This window comes from Daucus carota, chromosome 5 (assembly GCF_001625215.2).
Source record: "Daucus carota subsp. sativus chromosome 5, DH1 v3.0, whole genome shotgun sequence".
Classification (NCBI taxonomy): Eukaryota; Viridiplantae; Streptophyta; class Magnoliopsida; order Apiales; family Apiaceae; genus Daucus; species Daucus carota.
Window position 1 is genome coordinate 30,755,375 of NC_030385.2, and position 15,983 is coordinate 30,771,357.

Below are 15,983 nucleotides of genomic sequence, written 5' to 3' on the forward strand. Positions count from 1 at the left end.
CAGTTTCAAAAAAGAAAAAAAGAAGAAGCATATAACGTTTCCCTTTCGAAAAGAAATATTTATCCCCAAAAATAGTAGTACAAGCAAGTATATTCAATAAATCTGTGATTATAAAAAAGATATGAATCTCCATCATAAAATGGACTTTTTAACTTTAAGGCCCAATGAGTAATAAAAAATGATCACATCATAAATAAGCCCACAAAAAGTCTTCGCCGGACAGTTGAGTAGCTACGACTACAAATCTCAGCTTTGCTTCTTTTTGCCTGTCTTTCTCTTCTCTTCGCCTCTTCCAATTAAAACAAATTAATTAATAAATAAAATGGCTGGTGAGAGCTTTGCCACGTCACTACCGGCGACGCTCCTCGAGAATCGTGACCTGTTAATGCTTCTCACCACCTCAATCGCCGTTTTGATTGGATGCGCAGTCGTTTTGGTGTGGCGCAGATCGAGCCTGCGATCGGTTAAATCAGTTGAGCCGCCCAAGCTGATTGTGCCGAAAGTTGAAATTGAAGATGAAGTTGATGACGGTAAAAAGAAAGTTACCGTCTTTTTCGGCACTCAAACCGGTACTGCCGAAGGTTTCGCCAAGGTATATATCTGTAATTATACATACATGTGTTTGTATTTATAGGTTAAGTATTGTTTTTTATGTTCAATTCGATATGATTTGACTAATTATTATCGTTCGATTACACGATTATATTGAATTGTGTGTGTGTAGATGTGAAGGTCAACTGTTTGTTTATTGGATTGAGTGAATGATATGATTGGATTGATTGTTGATTGTGTTTAGGCTTTTGCGGAGGAAGCCAAGGCGAGATATGACAAGGCGAAATTCAGAGTCATTGATTTAGTGAGTTGGCGTTTTCATCTTGCGTTTAATTTGTGCATTTTGGATTGAGTTTTTCTGTTTTTAAATGAATGAATGAAATGTATTGGTAGGATGACTATGCAGCTGAGGATGAGGAGTATGAGTCAAAGTTTAAGAAGGAATCGTTTGCGTTTTTCTTCTTAGCAACGTAAGTTTAATTGCTCTTGCATTTTGATGTATTAGTACAATGTGCGGCGAGTGTGGTGTTAAGTGTAAATAGATGTTGAGTATTTTGTGTTGACGTTGTAGTTATGGTGATGGTGAGCCAACCGACAATGCAGCTAGATTCTACAAGTGGTTTTCGGAGGTATGTTATGTTATGAATGACCAAGTAGTTACAGGAAATGAGTGCGCTGCTAAGTGCATTCCGGACTCGTTTAGTAATCATTGTTTTCACAACAGGGAGAAGAGAGAGGAAATTGGTTGAGTAATCTTCAATATGGAGTCTTTGGCTTAGGCAATAGGCAGTATGAACATTTTAACAAGGTCTGGTTGTGTCCCTTCTTATATTTTTTAAAGATTGACATACTATAGTAATTTGTTTGTTTTTACTGATACTTTGCTAAATTCTATTCTGATCTTTTTCCTTGCACATATAGATTGCGAAAGTTGTTGACGATGGTCTTGAAGAGCAGGGTATGTATATTTCCATCTGTACCTCACATTTGCGTAATTGCATTTTTTGGTTTGATATCAGTTTTGCTACATTAGTGTGATACCAATCAGCATATTGTCAATTATTTTACAAAGGAAGAATTATGTAGCTCCAATACTTGTTAATGATGGTTATATTCAGAAGTACAGATGATTTTCAAAGTATATGTCAAGCAGTTGCTCTATCTTGTGAGGTTGTGTTTATTTCCAGCTGCATTATTTCGGGAGTTCTACTTTAATAGGTGTTTTTAAGATTTTGGTCATATTTTTTACATTCTCTGTTCTGTCAAGAAAGAAGCAATGCTTGAAATTCACATTGTTTGGTGAGTTTGCTATTTATTATAATAGTGCACTTGACATGTGTTAATTTACCAGCTCTTCTAAATTTGCTTTTTATATTTTGCACTCCCCCTCAGTGCCCTCACTGAAAACTCATTTTTAGGCCAAGAGTGGATCGCCAAGAGCCCACCTTTAGAGAAATATCGGCATTAGTGTCTGAAATAAATTTCTAAGAATATATTTGAAATGTCACTGATTTTTACCATTATCTGCAGGAGCCAAGCGTATCGTTCAAGTGGGTATGGGAGATGATGATCAATGTATTGAAGATGATTTTACGGCATGGTATGACCAAACACGGAACTTGATTCTTAACTTATTCTAAACAATCTTGTTTTAATTGTAAACTAATGGAGGAGACCTTTGTAACCTTGGTAAAGCTCTGGAAGGATTGAACCCTTGAATCTTGGTATGCGGTCAGAGCTATCCTTGTTTGCAAAATGAAATGGTTGAACTCAAGAGTGCTTCTGACTATGTTTTCTAACTGGTGATGAAAATGTTTTTATTGGGCCAGTATTTAGGTCAAATGAGGAGTTAGTTTATATTAAATTATTTGAGGTATAATTGTGTCTGCTTTTTAATTAAAATTATTGGTTTGCAGTAGTATGTTTTAAAAATCGTTTTAATTTTGGCAAGTGTTTTTACTGTCTTATAGTAAAAATTACATGAACTGTATATAGTCTATATTTAGTGACACATAATAAATAATGCATATCTAAAGTTATTACCTCATACGTCACACTTCTGTTTTAAATTGTTCAAAATCATTTATATTATTATCAAACAACGTTGACATTCAGTAACAAGTTCAGCCACTTCACGATATTGTGTTCTAAAACATTCTGCACCATATGATTTAGTTTTATGAATGACCCCAAATATTATCTACTTACAATATTTAGCTTGTGTAATATAGGCGGGAATTGGTCTGGCCTGAATTGGATAAATTGCTTTTGGATGAGGATGACACATCTGCTGCAACTCCTTACAAGGCTGCTGTTTTAGAGTACCGGGTTGTGGTTTATGACCAACTTGATAAGCCTCCAGTGGATCACAGTTTAAATGGCCAAAATGGTCATGCAGTCTTTGATGCTCAACATCCGTGCAGGTATTGTGTATCAGATTTGAATTTTATTCTTTTGTGTTATGTGCATATCTCTGGACATTGTTGCTTCTGCTTGAAGGTCTAGCGTAGCTGCAAAGAAAGAGCTTCATAAACCTGCATCTGATCGTTCTTGCATTCACTTGGAGTTTGACATCGGACATACTGGACTTGCGTAAGTAGCAAAACTGATCTTTTTGATTGTTCTGGTGTCTCTGTAAAGTATATTGGGTGATTACATTATACCTTGTTCTTGGTAATCATTTTTGAGAGTATTAGACAACAATGCCTAGAGGCAGATTCAATGTCATTTTGGTGTTGGTTATTAAACATTGTATATACTGGTCGCTCCTCAGATATGAAACTGGTGACCACGTAGGGGTCTATTGTGAGAATCTCGTTGAAATTGTTGAGGAGGCTGAAAAGCTATTAGGCATATCACCAAACACCTACTTCTCTGTCCACACTGACAATGAAGATGGAACACCACTTACTGGAGGCTCTCTGCCACCTCCCTTTCCACCATGCACTTTAAGAAGTGCACTGGCGAAATATGCAGATCTTTTGAGCTCTCCAAAGAAGGTAGGTTATCTATTTCTGAAACAATTTATTGCTGATCTAGCTCACTATGTGATAATTAAAATCAATTTATTGATTAATGGCATATTTTTACAGTCTGCCTTGCTTGCTCTGGCGGCGCATGCTTCTGATCCTAGCGAGGCTGACCGTTTAAGATTCCTAGCATCTCCTGCTGGAAAGGTTTGAGTTACTTTGTTAATATCTCTGGAGATGATTGTGTTCCCATGATTTTTTTTATGCACATTTAATATTTTGTTTTGCAGGATGAATATGCACAATGGGTAGTTGCTAGCCACAGAAGCCTTCTTGAAGTCTTGGCTGAATTTCCATCAGCCAAGCCCCCACTTGGGGTATTCTTTGCATCAGTTGCACCACGCCTGCAGCCTAGATACTATTCTATCTCTTCTTCACCAAGGTAGATGATTGGATGAAGTATATCACATGCCTCATATTTCTCATCTTGTTCTTTTCCTAGATAATATATAATTTGTGTGGGTGTGTAGGAGCGAGGTGAGAATTTGAGCCTATGACCTTTGTTATATATATATATATATATATATATATATATATAATTGATTGTATTAGCAAGTATTAGAGATCTCAAAAATCTTCGACAAGTTAATCTTAATATGGGATCGATATGCTTGGGGTTCCCAGTATTTTGTATTGTATGTGCATTGCATAATTGTTTTTAAGCCTGCATATCTCTAGATTTATTAAAAATGACACATCTACGTCTATGTTATATGCTAGGTCTAGTTTATAAGTGGATGTGCAATGTAAATATTCATTTTTTTTATACTAATTAACTTTTAATTTTCATATTTTCTTTTTGGTTATATAGGATGGTACCGTCGAGGATTCATGTTACCTGTGCTTTAGTTTATGAAAAAACACCTACAGGACGAATTCACAAAGGAGTTTGTTCAACTTGGATGAAGGTATTATTTCTTCAATCATTTTTTTTACATGTAAAAAGTGTGTTGTAATAATATCTAGAAACATGATTTTGGAACTTGGGCTGTGACAAATAACATGAAAGTTGCTATAGATCCTCACACAGTTAGTTTACTAATAGGACTTGGTAAGATAGCATCCTACTTTTCAGTGTATTGATGTTGATAGTGATACACTACTGGAGTGCTGCCTCTTTAAAGTGGCTATAGTGTTTTTTTTAACTGAAGTGGTTTTCCTGAATAATGCTTTAAATCTTTATAAGAATCAACTATTAATGCACTGGGGTCAGGAGTTGGTTGTTTTGATTTAGAATTGTGCAAATTTTGGTATTCGCCGAAATAAATACTCCTTTTTACATGTGTGATAGTATTTGTTATGACTTATGACTAGGTTTTGTGATATATCATGTATGTACAGGCCGTTGCAACTTGCAACCTTTCTCATGTAAATTCTAAATTCTATCCTGTAATTTTCCAGAATGCAGTTTCATTGGAGGAAAGCCATGATTGCAGCTGGGCACCCATTTTTGTTAGGCAATCCAACTTCAAGCTTCCCTCTGATCCCAAAGTCCCTGTTATTATGATTGGCCCTGGTACTGGACTAGCTCCTTTCAGGGGTTTCCTGCAGGTCTGGTCTGAAAAAGAAATTTTTATCTGTCATCCTTTAATTTTCTTATTGTTAACCAGATTCGTATGGGTCAAATTTTGTTCATTCAGGAAAGACTAGCTCTCAAAGAATCTGGAGCAGAACTGGGGACTGCTGTATTATACTTTGGTTGCAGAAATAGAAATTTGGCAAGTGAAAAATTAATATCAGAGCCCTATTGGGTTATTTTGTCAACTGACTACAATTTTGGAAAAATGGAAATCTTAAAAGATGTTTCCTGTTATTGTAGGATTTTATTTACGAGGATGAGCTAAACAATTTTGTTGAAAGTGGTGCAATCTCTGAGTTAATTGTGGCTTTCTCACGTGAGGGGCCCACCAAGGAGTATGTGCAACATAAGATGTTACAGAAGGTACCAAGTTTGCCCTTTTACAGTTTGTTTAACATCCGTGTAAGTACTTCTAGATTTTGAGCTTCTCCTCTTTTGTTTTATTGATCTAGGCATCAGAGATTTGGAACCTGATTTCCGAGGGAGCATATATCTATGTCTGTGGTGATGCTAAAGGCATGGCTAGGGATGTCCACCGAATGCTTCACACAATTGCACAGGAGCAGGTATATATATACAGAAAATAATATTTAAAGCACTCAATAGAGAAGTTTTCTGTTTATTAAGACCATTGTTCTAAAAGTCGGTGATTAATATACTGCGCATGTGCTTTTGTTATATGATGAAAACACACTTCATATTTGCAAGCCTATTAGTATTGTGGTATTGCTGGACTTGGAGAAAACTTTTAGAGAAAATTTGAATAAGTTAAAGATAGCATGTTGATGATCTATTTCCAAATAGTTATGTAGAATATACTATATAGAATTAACTAATAAGATGCACAACCTTGATTTTCAGGGAGCTCTAGACAGCAGCAAGGCTGAGAGCTGGGTTAAGAATCTTCAAATGACTGGGAGGTATCTTCGGGATGTATGGTAATTGTTCTTGCGGTGCAGCCAACTTTGTTTATTCAGGGGAGAATATAGTAAATAAATATGTGATGCTATACTTTCCTGGCCCGGCATATGGAGGGATGAAAGATATGGGATATACAAGTTTATTGTGCTTTTCCTGCTGGCAAGCTCGAGGGAGGGGGTGCATATGGTGGTCCCAAATCCCAATATATATTTTTCTTTTTATTTGTGTGATACAAACTTTAATATTAGGAAGAGACCAAGCTACTCATATTTGTACTATTAGATGATTGTAGAATTTTTGACGAAATAGAGTATATGAAACAAAAGTTATCTGCATATGGTGTTTGTTTTTCTGTACTTTCAGTGTTCCTTGAAAGAATCAGACACTGTTTAGCAACCGTTCTAATGGTCAATTGGTCATATCTGCTTTTTAGCAGCTGTTCCTTGTTTGCTCTCTGGCTTTATGAGAGAAAACTGGCCGGAAAAGGCCCAGGTTCCGTAGCATTGTTTCTGGAGTAAGATGTTTTCCTGAGCATTGTTTACCTACGGTGAATAGTCTAGCTCAGTCTCCCATTTACCTTTCACATGCTCTTTATTGGATAAGGTCCCTCGTCTCATTTTCAAAGTGTGTGGGGTTGTATTTTTACATTTAAAGCACTTTAAACGAAACTGAATGTCTTTTTTTGTTTAAATTTATATATACACATAAATCAAGAGGAAAAACTACTCTCTACTCTCTCCGTCTCTAGATACTTTTCCTGTTTATCTATTATATCAAGAGAAAAAATTACTCTCTCCGTCTCTAGATACTTTTCCTATTTATCTATATCACGTTTACCGATACACTTTTGATTATTAATTTTATATTAGTATTAAATATAAAAATTTCACCGTATTAAAACACTCATAAATACGAATCCAATAAGATCACACATGATTATATTTTATCTTATAGATTAGACGTAAATTAGTAATTTGTCTCGTGTTATGAACTATGCCGACATTTCAAACGGAAAATGTTTCTAGAGACGGAGGGAGTACTACAATAAACGGTCGGCACAGATAAATGAAAGGTAGTCGTATCACGTTGAAAATAAAGAGTAGTGCTAGGTGCACATAATTGTGTACAGAATTTTTGTACATAATGATGTGGCAAGTGATTTGATAGATTTTAATTGGGTTATTGATGTAAATGCAAGAGGTCCATTCCAATTAAAACTCACCACATGTCATTATGTACATATTTTTGTATATAATTATATGCACCCACCGCTTTCCAAAAATAAAAGGCCCCACGACACAGAAGTATCCATCACGGACCATGTCCCCGTACAAAACAACGTTCTGTACCAGAGTAACTAAAAATACACACTCGAAGAGACCATTCTCTACTCGGGACGATATAAATTCAAGACGATAAATCCACTAGAAGATGAATTGCATACAATATATAATTCGAAGATAAATATAAAATTTATATTATCAAATATTATATGGAGTCTACTTTAAACTGTGAATATCTTCCAAAAAAAAAGAAAGTTATAAGAGAATAAATATTAATTTATATTATGATTGATTTGACCAATAAAAGTCAATATGTCAATTAATTTGATTATATTTGATAGGGTTAGTCGGTTAGACATCAATATTGAACCGAACTGATTTGATCAAAAATCAAATTGACAATGTTTTTATAATAGAACGTGAGCAAAATTTTATAATACATCGAACTAATCTAAAGAATTTACTTCCATTTAGTTCTTAGAAATTGAAAATTTTAATAAAACTTAGAAATGTCAAGTATGGTGAATTTTTGAGAAAACATGAATACAAAATAAAATAGTTACAACAGTATCTTTCTTAGAAAACATATAGAGTAACTATTTTTATGATGAATGGTTTATAGTTACTCTATACAAAATAAAATAGTTACAATAGTATCTTTCTAAGAAAAATTTACTCCAACTTCTCTTTTTAGTACAAAAATCTAAAAAAAAAATGAAAAAGGAAAAGTTTTCTTAATCAGTAAATAAGTAACTTAAAGAAAACCCTGGTAAATTGGCAGTGAGCACAGCTAAGCTAAGATAGAAAACCAGCAAAAGCAACATTATACAAAAGTATTCCTTGTGCCTAGTAAAAAGCTTCAGTTTGGCGTAAAACTAACATAATAATAATTAATAAATTTAGCCATGTAGATCATTAAGTTGTCATTACATACTATTTTTACCTATCAGCCATCGCAAAGATCTAGTATAAATTATGATCTACTACGAGTGTAACAAATGAAAATTTTACATGCAAGTCTGCTGATACTTGATCATGCCACAACATAGATTCAGTTCATGTCAATCTCGATTGGCAATGTATTTGGCATCCAATACGTTATCCCGCCTGATTAGTTCATACCCTATGCGATGAGCACTAAGGTTATGAAATGCAGCAGGGCAAATAGTAATAATCATGTGACACACTCATACTTAATTAGTTAATTCAATGCTACATATAACATAGCTTGATGAAATTCAATAGTACTATTTGCCCGATACTTAGATGTATATCAGACTTTTTCAGCAAGTACACAATGAAACATGAAACAGGAAAGAAGAAACAACGGTAAGTGTCCAAGTGAAGCTGCATGAGAATCTGTCAACTATACCTCAGTAGGTGATGAAATGATTGGATCCCTTTCAGATTCAAGAAGCCCACTTAGTCTCCTGCATACAGCATACATATAAATAACTTATTTTCAGATTTTTACTTGGCTAAAAAGAGTGCAGTTGATAGGTATACAGATATACCTTGGCCTCTCAGACTTGGCAACATGTTTAGACATAATGGATGCCTGCATTTAAATCCAATATAGTTGTCAACATAGAACCGATTATTACAGAGAGAAAAAGCCTGGAATACAAAGGTCAATATTCTCAGATCTCGTCGCACTTGAAGAATACAAGGTTGCCAGGGTAAATATAGACTATAGTTCAGTAAATGTGTTTAATCCACTGAGAGACAGTACCGATTACAAACGTACTTGGCACTATAAAGAAACCAAAATGCATATTTTACTTCTAAGAGCTGCATATACTTGCAGGAAAGCCAAAACTTCTCTACTATAATTGGACAAGAAACAGACTTCTAAAGAAAGAAAGAGACTTTCCCTGGAGCCGAAAATAATTTTGCACACAATTCTCAGTAGTAATACATGAACAGCAACAGCATAAAAAAAAACACACTACAGACATTGCATTTAGTGAAATACTCAGAAGTCAAGGCCATATCTATTCCAGTGTACCTATGGAACTAATAAGGAAAGATGAGACTGTGCTGATATGCAAATTCCATCATGTCCAAAGCTAAAATTCTATAGACAAATCAATAAAAATCTACTTTAGCATCCAATGAAAAGTGTAGTAAGCAATTAGTGTTTACCTGTTCTTGAATAATGCTCCTGGCCTCAACAAGTTGCGCCTCCAGCTCAAGCTCTCTCTCAGTGGCTTCAGAGGTGACATCAGCTTCTTTTTGTGCATCTTGTAGTTCAACCATGCGCTCCTAAATGCAGCACACATATAAGCTTTCCCCCTTCAACATGACCATGCACCAAAAGAAGATGCATCGAAAACAAATCAAACCTTTATGAAGGCAATCTTGGCACGCAGACTTTCTTCAATTTGATCTCTTCCCATGTGAAAAGGCAGGTCAAAAACATCCTGCATAGTGTAAATTACTATATTCAACTTCTTTTCATAACAACTGGGTAAAAACAGATCCAGTTGCAATCTTGTTAAAATGTATTATACCGTTTTCCCACCCAATGGTGAATGTGAAGAATCTGACTCTAGCCTCTCATTGACAGGCAAAGATTGTTTGGAGGACCCATTTGGAGCATTTAAGAAGTCACGCATGTCCCCCTGTAAAACAAACAAGTAGATGTTCATACAAATTTCCAGACAATAAGAGGTTTGCAAAGCATCAATTGCATTAAAGCGTGAATGTAAGAAACAAGTAAAATTACAATTACAACATGTTAAAGCATGAATGGCATATACCAAGTCGAATTTGGCTCACATACTTATGCCTTATCTTCTATCTTATACTCTACCCCTCTACTATATAAAGTAAGGAATGTTCCTTTTTTAATGTCTAAAAGTTTTTAGCAAGTACAAAAGCTGTAACATATGAGAAAAACCCATTAGTCTCTTGATACATATGGGATTGTCAATAGAACTTATGGCTTTATCACTTGAAAATTCTAGTGTAATGAAAGATGATGGAAAATTAATCTTCCCAAATCTATGACAACTTTGAGCATAAAAAAATTGTTCCCAAAGGTATAACAACTACCGTTGGTGCATTCAATTTTTTTATATATACTCCTATATATCATATTGCGAAAACTACTATGAATCTAAATAGTAATGTCAAAATGACTAACACACTGGTTCATTATTGATAAGAATAAGACCAGATCGCTTCCATCATATTTATTTATGGCATTGTCATCAAAAAGCAGAACCATCAGTTCATCAGTGATTATAAAATAATTTAAACAATAAAACATTAAGAATCTTGTGGGACATATTACCTGCATTGACCGTAATAATGCCCTCAAATCAGCATTTTCGGCAACTAATTCTTGATTTTTTGACTCATAAGCATCCACCTATAGCAGTCAGTTATGAATGGTCACAAAAAGATTATCAAGTCATCATTAATGAACCACAAAATTCCAATTAACTCCATACAATTTTCTTATAAAAGTCATTGTCAGCCTTCTTTCCATTCCAAGTCCCACGTTGCCGCCCTTCTTTCTGTTCAAAAATACATAAAGACATTTCTTAATAAACTATGTTTTAAATAAAGATTGTTAAATAGCAACCATTACCTGAAGTAGATTCATTATTTCCATGCCTGATCTAGATTCCTTCTTTTTCTCCATCACTACTTGGTTCAACCTTTCCTACAATGAGACACATTTCATATCATATACTAGTTTAGCTATCAGCCAATATAATGTAGGACCTATGTTACACACATAAGTAAAGGAATCGTACCTGCAGCTTCACATATTCTTTCTCTTTTTTCTTCATTTCATGAATTTGTTGAGTTCTCGCTTGCTTTTATAACATGTATACTTCATGAGTGTGTAATAGAATTAAAACTGGTAATCAGTAAACAACCAACACACAGACTAACCTGATTGCCAATAACCATCCTCTGAAATTCGTCTCTCTCCTGTTGTAACTTATCAATTTGAGCCTTAAAAGCAGCTGCAGCTTTAGCTTCCTGGTCAGCGTAATTGATACGTTATCACACAGCCACTACAAGCTTTCCGTTAATACCAATAAATATCTCAAATCAGTAAAACAAAGTGTATCTAACCGTTCTAGTGATAGTTGCTATTTCCCTATCTTTAGCAGATAACTGTGCTTCCAGCCTCTCGATTTTAGCCTCAAATCTTGATATGTCTGACATAAGTCTGAAATATAGCACATGGACTAACGGTCAGAAATTAGGTTGCAGAATATACATACAATGACTTAATGATACAATGCTGAGCCTATTTTGTGAAAAAGCGTTCGTTTGAATTTTTCTCAAATGCTTTACTAAACATCGTTCTTCCTGACATATATAGTTACTAACTCCATTAAGAGGCTTTTTCCAAGTAATTCGTTACCTGTACTCTCTACATTATTTCTAGCCACAAAAAATTCAAAAATATAATCCTAAACTATAAACATAACTTCTAAAACAAATCAAACAAAAAATGTATTAACATTCTTAGTTTCGTTAATATCAACACATCCGTCCGTACACAATCCTACTGGGGGTGTATTCAATTGATATTTTAAAGGTTTTTTTTCATTCATGAAATTCAAGGGTATTCAACTAGGAATTTAAAAAATTTATCAAAATCTTGGGGGTATTCAATTAGAATTTTAAATTATTCTATAAAATCTAGTGGCATTCAATCAGGATTTTAAATTATGCTTAGAAATCCAATTGTATTCATTTGGGATTATTTGAAATCCATTAAAATATGATTATATTCAAATGCTGATGTATTTTTCGGACTTCATAAAATGATGGATTTTGTGGGATTGTTCAATGTATTTTATGCTTTTTGAAATCCCACCATAATCCATGAGATTTTGAAACATTGTGCTTAAATCCTAAAGACTCTGCAGCGACATTTTATTAAGAATCCGCATAAAATCATAATCAAATACAATCCATTAAAATTTATGAATTATTGTTAATCCATTAAAATATCAGTTAAATACATCCCCTGTCAACCAGATAAACATTAAATCCTTCAATTACACCAAGTAGATCAAAATGTAGTCACCAGACCCAAACAACATTACCGTTGCCTCTGCTCATTAGCAGACTCTCGAAATTCAATATCACGCTGCCTCTGCTGCAGCAATGAGTACATACAGTTACAGGTACGCGCAATCGAAACCTATCCAAAACAAAATTCAATTCAATTATCGCAATGCCACTAAATACACACACATACTAGTCGAATTTTTCGATGAAAATAAACAAAAGATAAACACACGGCACCGGATCAGTAGCGAAAAGATCGAGAGAAGCGGGGAATCCGAAATTCACGAGTGTTTGATTCAAGTACTTGGTGCAGTGATCCAAGTTTCCAACATTTGCAAATGATTGGTCACTGCATAATAACAACACAAATTAAGAAAAAAAAAATAAAAATAATAATTAGAAATGAATTAAAAAGTGGAAGAGAGTGTTACCTCATTGTGGAATTGGATGAAATTGAAAAGAGAAGTGAGTGAGAGTGTGTTTGTGAAAGGGAATGGGGGAGAATCTAGTGGGGGAACAGATCTGGGGGTAATTTCAAAATTGAAAGTTATACGGGGGATTAAAAGAATGAATTGCCGGCTAATTGGGTGTCATCTCTGATGAGTCGTTTCAAGTCTAAATTTTGGGCTTTCTGAGTCACTGCTACTTCTAAGCCCATTCTCTATTGTTAATGGGCTATTCTTTTTTAATATAGGATCTGGTGGGTGTTTGTCTGTTTGATGTTTTATGTTGACGAAGATTTGTTCTCTCTCAAGTCCAAACTCCTAAGCTTAATTATACGTAATTCTCTACGAGTAAAGCTAGCTGATATCAGTTTCTGTTCTAAAAGTCGGTGATTAATCACGATTAATCTCTATACCATAACTCTAATCATCCGATTAATCTCCGATCAGTTTAATTAATTTTTGATTAATTTTTTGTTATGTAATTTCATCAATTAAGTTCGATATCATTTTTTACAACGCTGATATGAGGTTATAATAAGCTTAATAATTAAAAATATATTTAGAGCAGCATTGTTACGTGTTAATTATCATTTTTTCTAGACGCTTCTACACACTTATTTGCTTAAAATTGGTTAAGTTACAAGAGCATCTCGAAGTTTTGACTGAAATTACTTCGCTAAATTAGATACGGAGAAATGGTGTAAAATTTTGTGAAGACGTAATGTATTTTGCTTCGAAGACACTGGTCATATTGATTGTCATATTTGAAAAATGATAAGCTATTTTTATTTATGTAATTGTAAGTAAAATATATCACTTTAATAATTTGTAATCTTTCGACATGTGTTGGTCAAATATAGGGAGAGACCTATTATTTGAAGTTATTTGGTCAAAATAAAATGTTTGAAAAAGAAGTAAAATTTTGAAATAGAAGTTAGGCATCTAAACTTTTTAAAAATGTTCTACTTATTTACACAAACGGAGGAAGAAGAGCAGAAACCAGAATCAAATTCTGCCTCCTCTAAACAAACGGACGTTATAAATAGAATATATCATTTAAGACGATAATAGATTATATAAAATCTTATTATATGTACCGGACAAATATAACAACATGTGCTGGCGATTTTTAGATAATGTTTTTATTAAATTTTAGCTATGATTTTGAATGATAGAAAGTGTTTTTACCAGTGAAAGCATTCAGTAATTTAAAACTTAATCAAATAATTATAGATATGTCCAGATATTGAAAAAAATGTGAAACAATATATCACCGATTTTGATAAACAAACTTAATTTTGTCACAATTTTGCTGTCATTTGTCAACTACTATATGTATTGAATCTAGGTATTACTCCTGAGTCCTGTAGCGTAAAGAAGCTCGATCACTTGGAAGGTAACAAGTCATCCTTGCTTTACATTCACAGAAAGAGCTAGTTTTAAGTGACCCGAAAGAAAGGTTACAATAATATCCAAGTAAAGCTAGCTACAAACCAATTTATTTATTCTATTTAAAAAAAATCAAAATACTAGCAAAGCCACTACAGAAACAGATACAACCTAGTCTTTATAAATTATCAGGCAATGCACTAGATTTCTATTAAGTATTAGCAGGTGCTGCAATATTTTACAATATCCAAGTCAAAACATCCTCCCTCGCCGTCCAAACAAAAACAAGATCAAGCTAAGTCTACCCTAATCACCGGTCCTTTGGCGTTAATGATGGTGCTTTTATTAATCGTTTCGTCTATATAATTACTTATATTTCTTTCCTCATTTTCTAACCAGAAATTTTTGTACGTGCTTGCCACTAGCTAATCGCATTTGTATAAGGCCATCATTTTGCATGCAAGTTAAGTTGCTTTATATACATGCATTACACAATAGATCTTTATAGCTTTGTTTTGTCATGAATATGTTCCCCAACGAAGGAGATGCAGGGAGAATATTAAGAGTCGATGAAATTAAAATACATTCGAGCAGAATCTTGCGTCGAGATTCATCAACCGGAGAATCTTCACGTATTTATCACCGGAGTGCAGAAGGAGTGCCGTTCAATTGGGAAACACAACCGGGGACTCCAAAGCATCCTCGCCGCGAAGAAGCTATTCCTCCGCCAACGCCTCCGCCAGGGGCTCGGAGCTTCTTCCCACCAATAAAACCGTTTGCAGATCATTCGTCTAAAGATGATAACAGTCATGCAATGCACAAATCATGGTTTTGGCGAAAACACTGGAAAAAGCAACAAACACACAGGGACTACTTTGGAAGGAAATGTCAAGTAGTAAGTTCTAATGTTAAGTCCAAGAACTCTGATGATCTGTTTGGTAATTATTTCGATGGGGAATCCGCTGGTTGTGTTGGTGATTCGTCCAGTTCGGAATCAAAATCATCGTGTGAATATTCGTCTAATGGCTCCTCGCGTGAATTAAAAGATGATGGTGAACATTGTAATAATGATCATGAGGTACATAAGCCTTTTGGTTGTAGTCCTTGGAACATGACAGGAATCATGGTTCGTGTTGTGAAACGGGTTTGATTTTTTAGGGGCAATTGCTGACTGTATGTATATTACCGCACTAAAATTAATTCAGTTGGCCTATTTACAAGAACCTGTAATTATATTTTTGATTTTGAAATTAAACATTATATTATTTTATATGATATTCCAACCCTAGCTCCCACTTAATAATATACTCCATCCATCCAATTTATTACATTCCAAAATTTATCAAAAATAGTCAATGCACGTATCCCACCGCTTTCTCACGTTTTCCTCTTTTTTCACATCACTTTTACTCCATTGTCTCCCTCTTATGTATCCCTCTTATATATTAAAAACCAATGCGTTCCACCACTTCACCCACTTTACATATTTATTAATCTCGCAGCCAAATTTACTATAAGAAAATTCATTTTTAATGATAGAAATTCCGTTGGCAGAATTCATTCCGAACGGAACGTCTCGTTGGTATATAAACGTAGGTATTTGATTGCGAATTGGTTGGCAGAGTATTGATTAGTTAACTCGTTACAAATCTATTGAGAACTCAACGGACTAATTTTCCTTAGCAATTTGTCGTTGGTAAATCTAATATAAAAAATTGGCTGAGACGTAGGGAAGTAA

At 34.3% G+C, this 15,983-nt stretch overlaps 3 protein-coding genes across 3 annotated transcripts; 2 read left to right on the forward strand and 1 right to left on the reverse strand.

The window, feature by feature from the left end:
- The first annotated feature begins 156 nt into the window (after window positions 1-156).
- Window positions 157-6,416, forward strand: LOC108223177 (NADPH--cytochrome P450 reductase 1). The gene is made up of 18 exons (XM_017397294.2): window positions 157-592; window positions 797-856; window positions 946-1,022; window positions 1,124-1,181; window positions 1,277-1,360; window positions 1,474-1,510; window positions 2,083-2,152; window positions 2,784-2,975; window positions 3,052-3,144; window positions 3,326-3,551; window positions 3,645-3,728; window positions 3,812-3,963; window positions 4,393-4,489; window positions 4,983-5,132; window positions 5,222-5,299; window positions 5,401-5,523; window positions 5,613-5,726; window positions 6,022-6,416. The coding sequence occupies exons 1-18, from the start codon at window positions 323-325 to the stop codon at window positions 6,100-6,102; spliced, it is 2,046 nt and encodes a 681-aa protein (XP_017252783.1). The 5' UTR covers window positions 157-322; the 3' UTR covers window positions 6,103-6,416.
- A 1,811-nt stretch (window positions 6,417-8,227) lies between these two features.
- On the reverse strand, window positions 8,228-13,060 carry LOC108220680 (uncharacterized). The gene is made up of 15 exons (XM_017394518.2): window positions 12,842-13,060; window positions 12,648-12,759; window positions 12,446-12,543; window positions 11,460-11,556; window positions 11,274-11,363; window positions 11,132-11,194; window positions 10,963-11,037; window positions 10,823-10,888; window positions 10,663-10,740; window positions 9,878-9,988; window positions 9,710-9,787; window positions 9,510-9,629; window positions 8,879-8,922; window positions 8,737-8,794; window positions 8,228-8,487 (listed from the first exon to the last, which is right to left on the reverse strand). Exons 1-15 carry the CDS (start codon window positions 12,844-12,846, stop codon window positions 8,476-8,478), a joined length of 1,107 nt encoding a protein of 368 aa, XP_017250007.1. The 5' UTR covers window positions 12,847-13,060; the 3' UTR covers window positions 8,228-8,475.
- Window positions 13,061-14,765: 1,705 nt separating this feature from the next.
- On the forward strand, window positions 14,766-15,395 carry LOC108221559 (uncharacterized). Its single transcript, XM_017395429.1, has one exon. It carries the CDS (start codon window positions 14,766-14,768, stop codon window positions 15,393-15,395), a length of 630 nt encoding a protein of 209 aa, XP_017250918.1.
- Window positions 15,396-15,983: the final 588 nt, after the last annotated feature.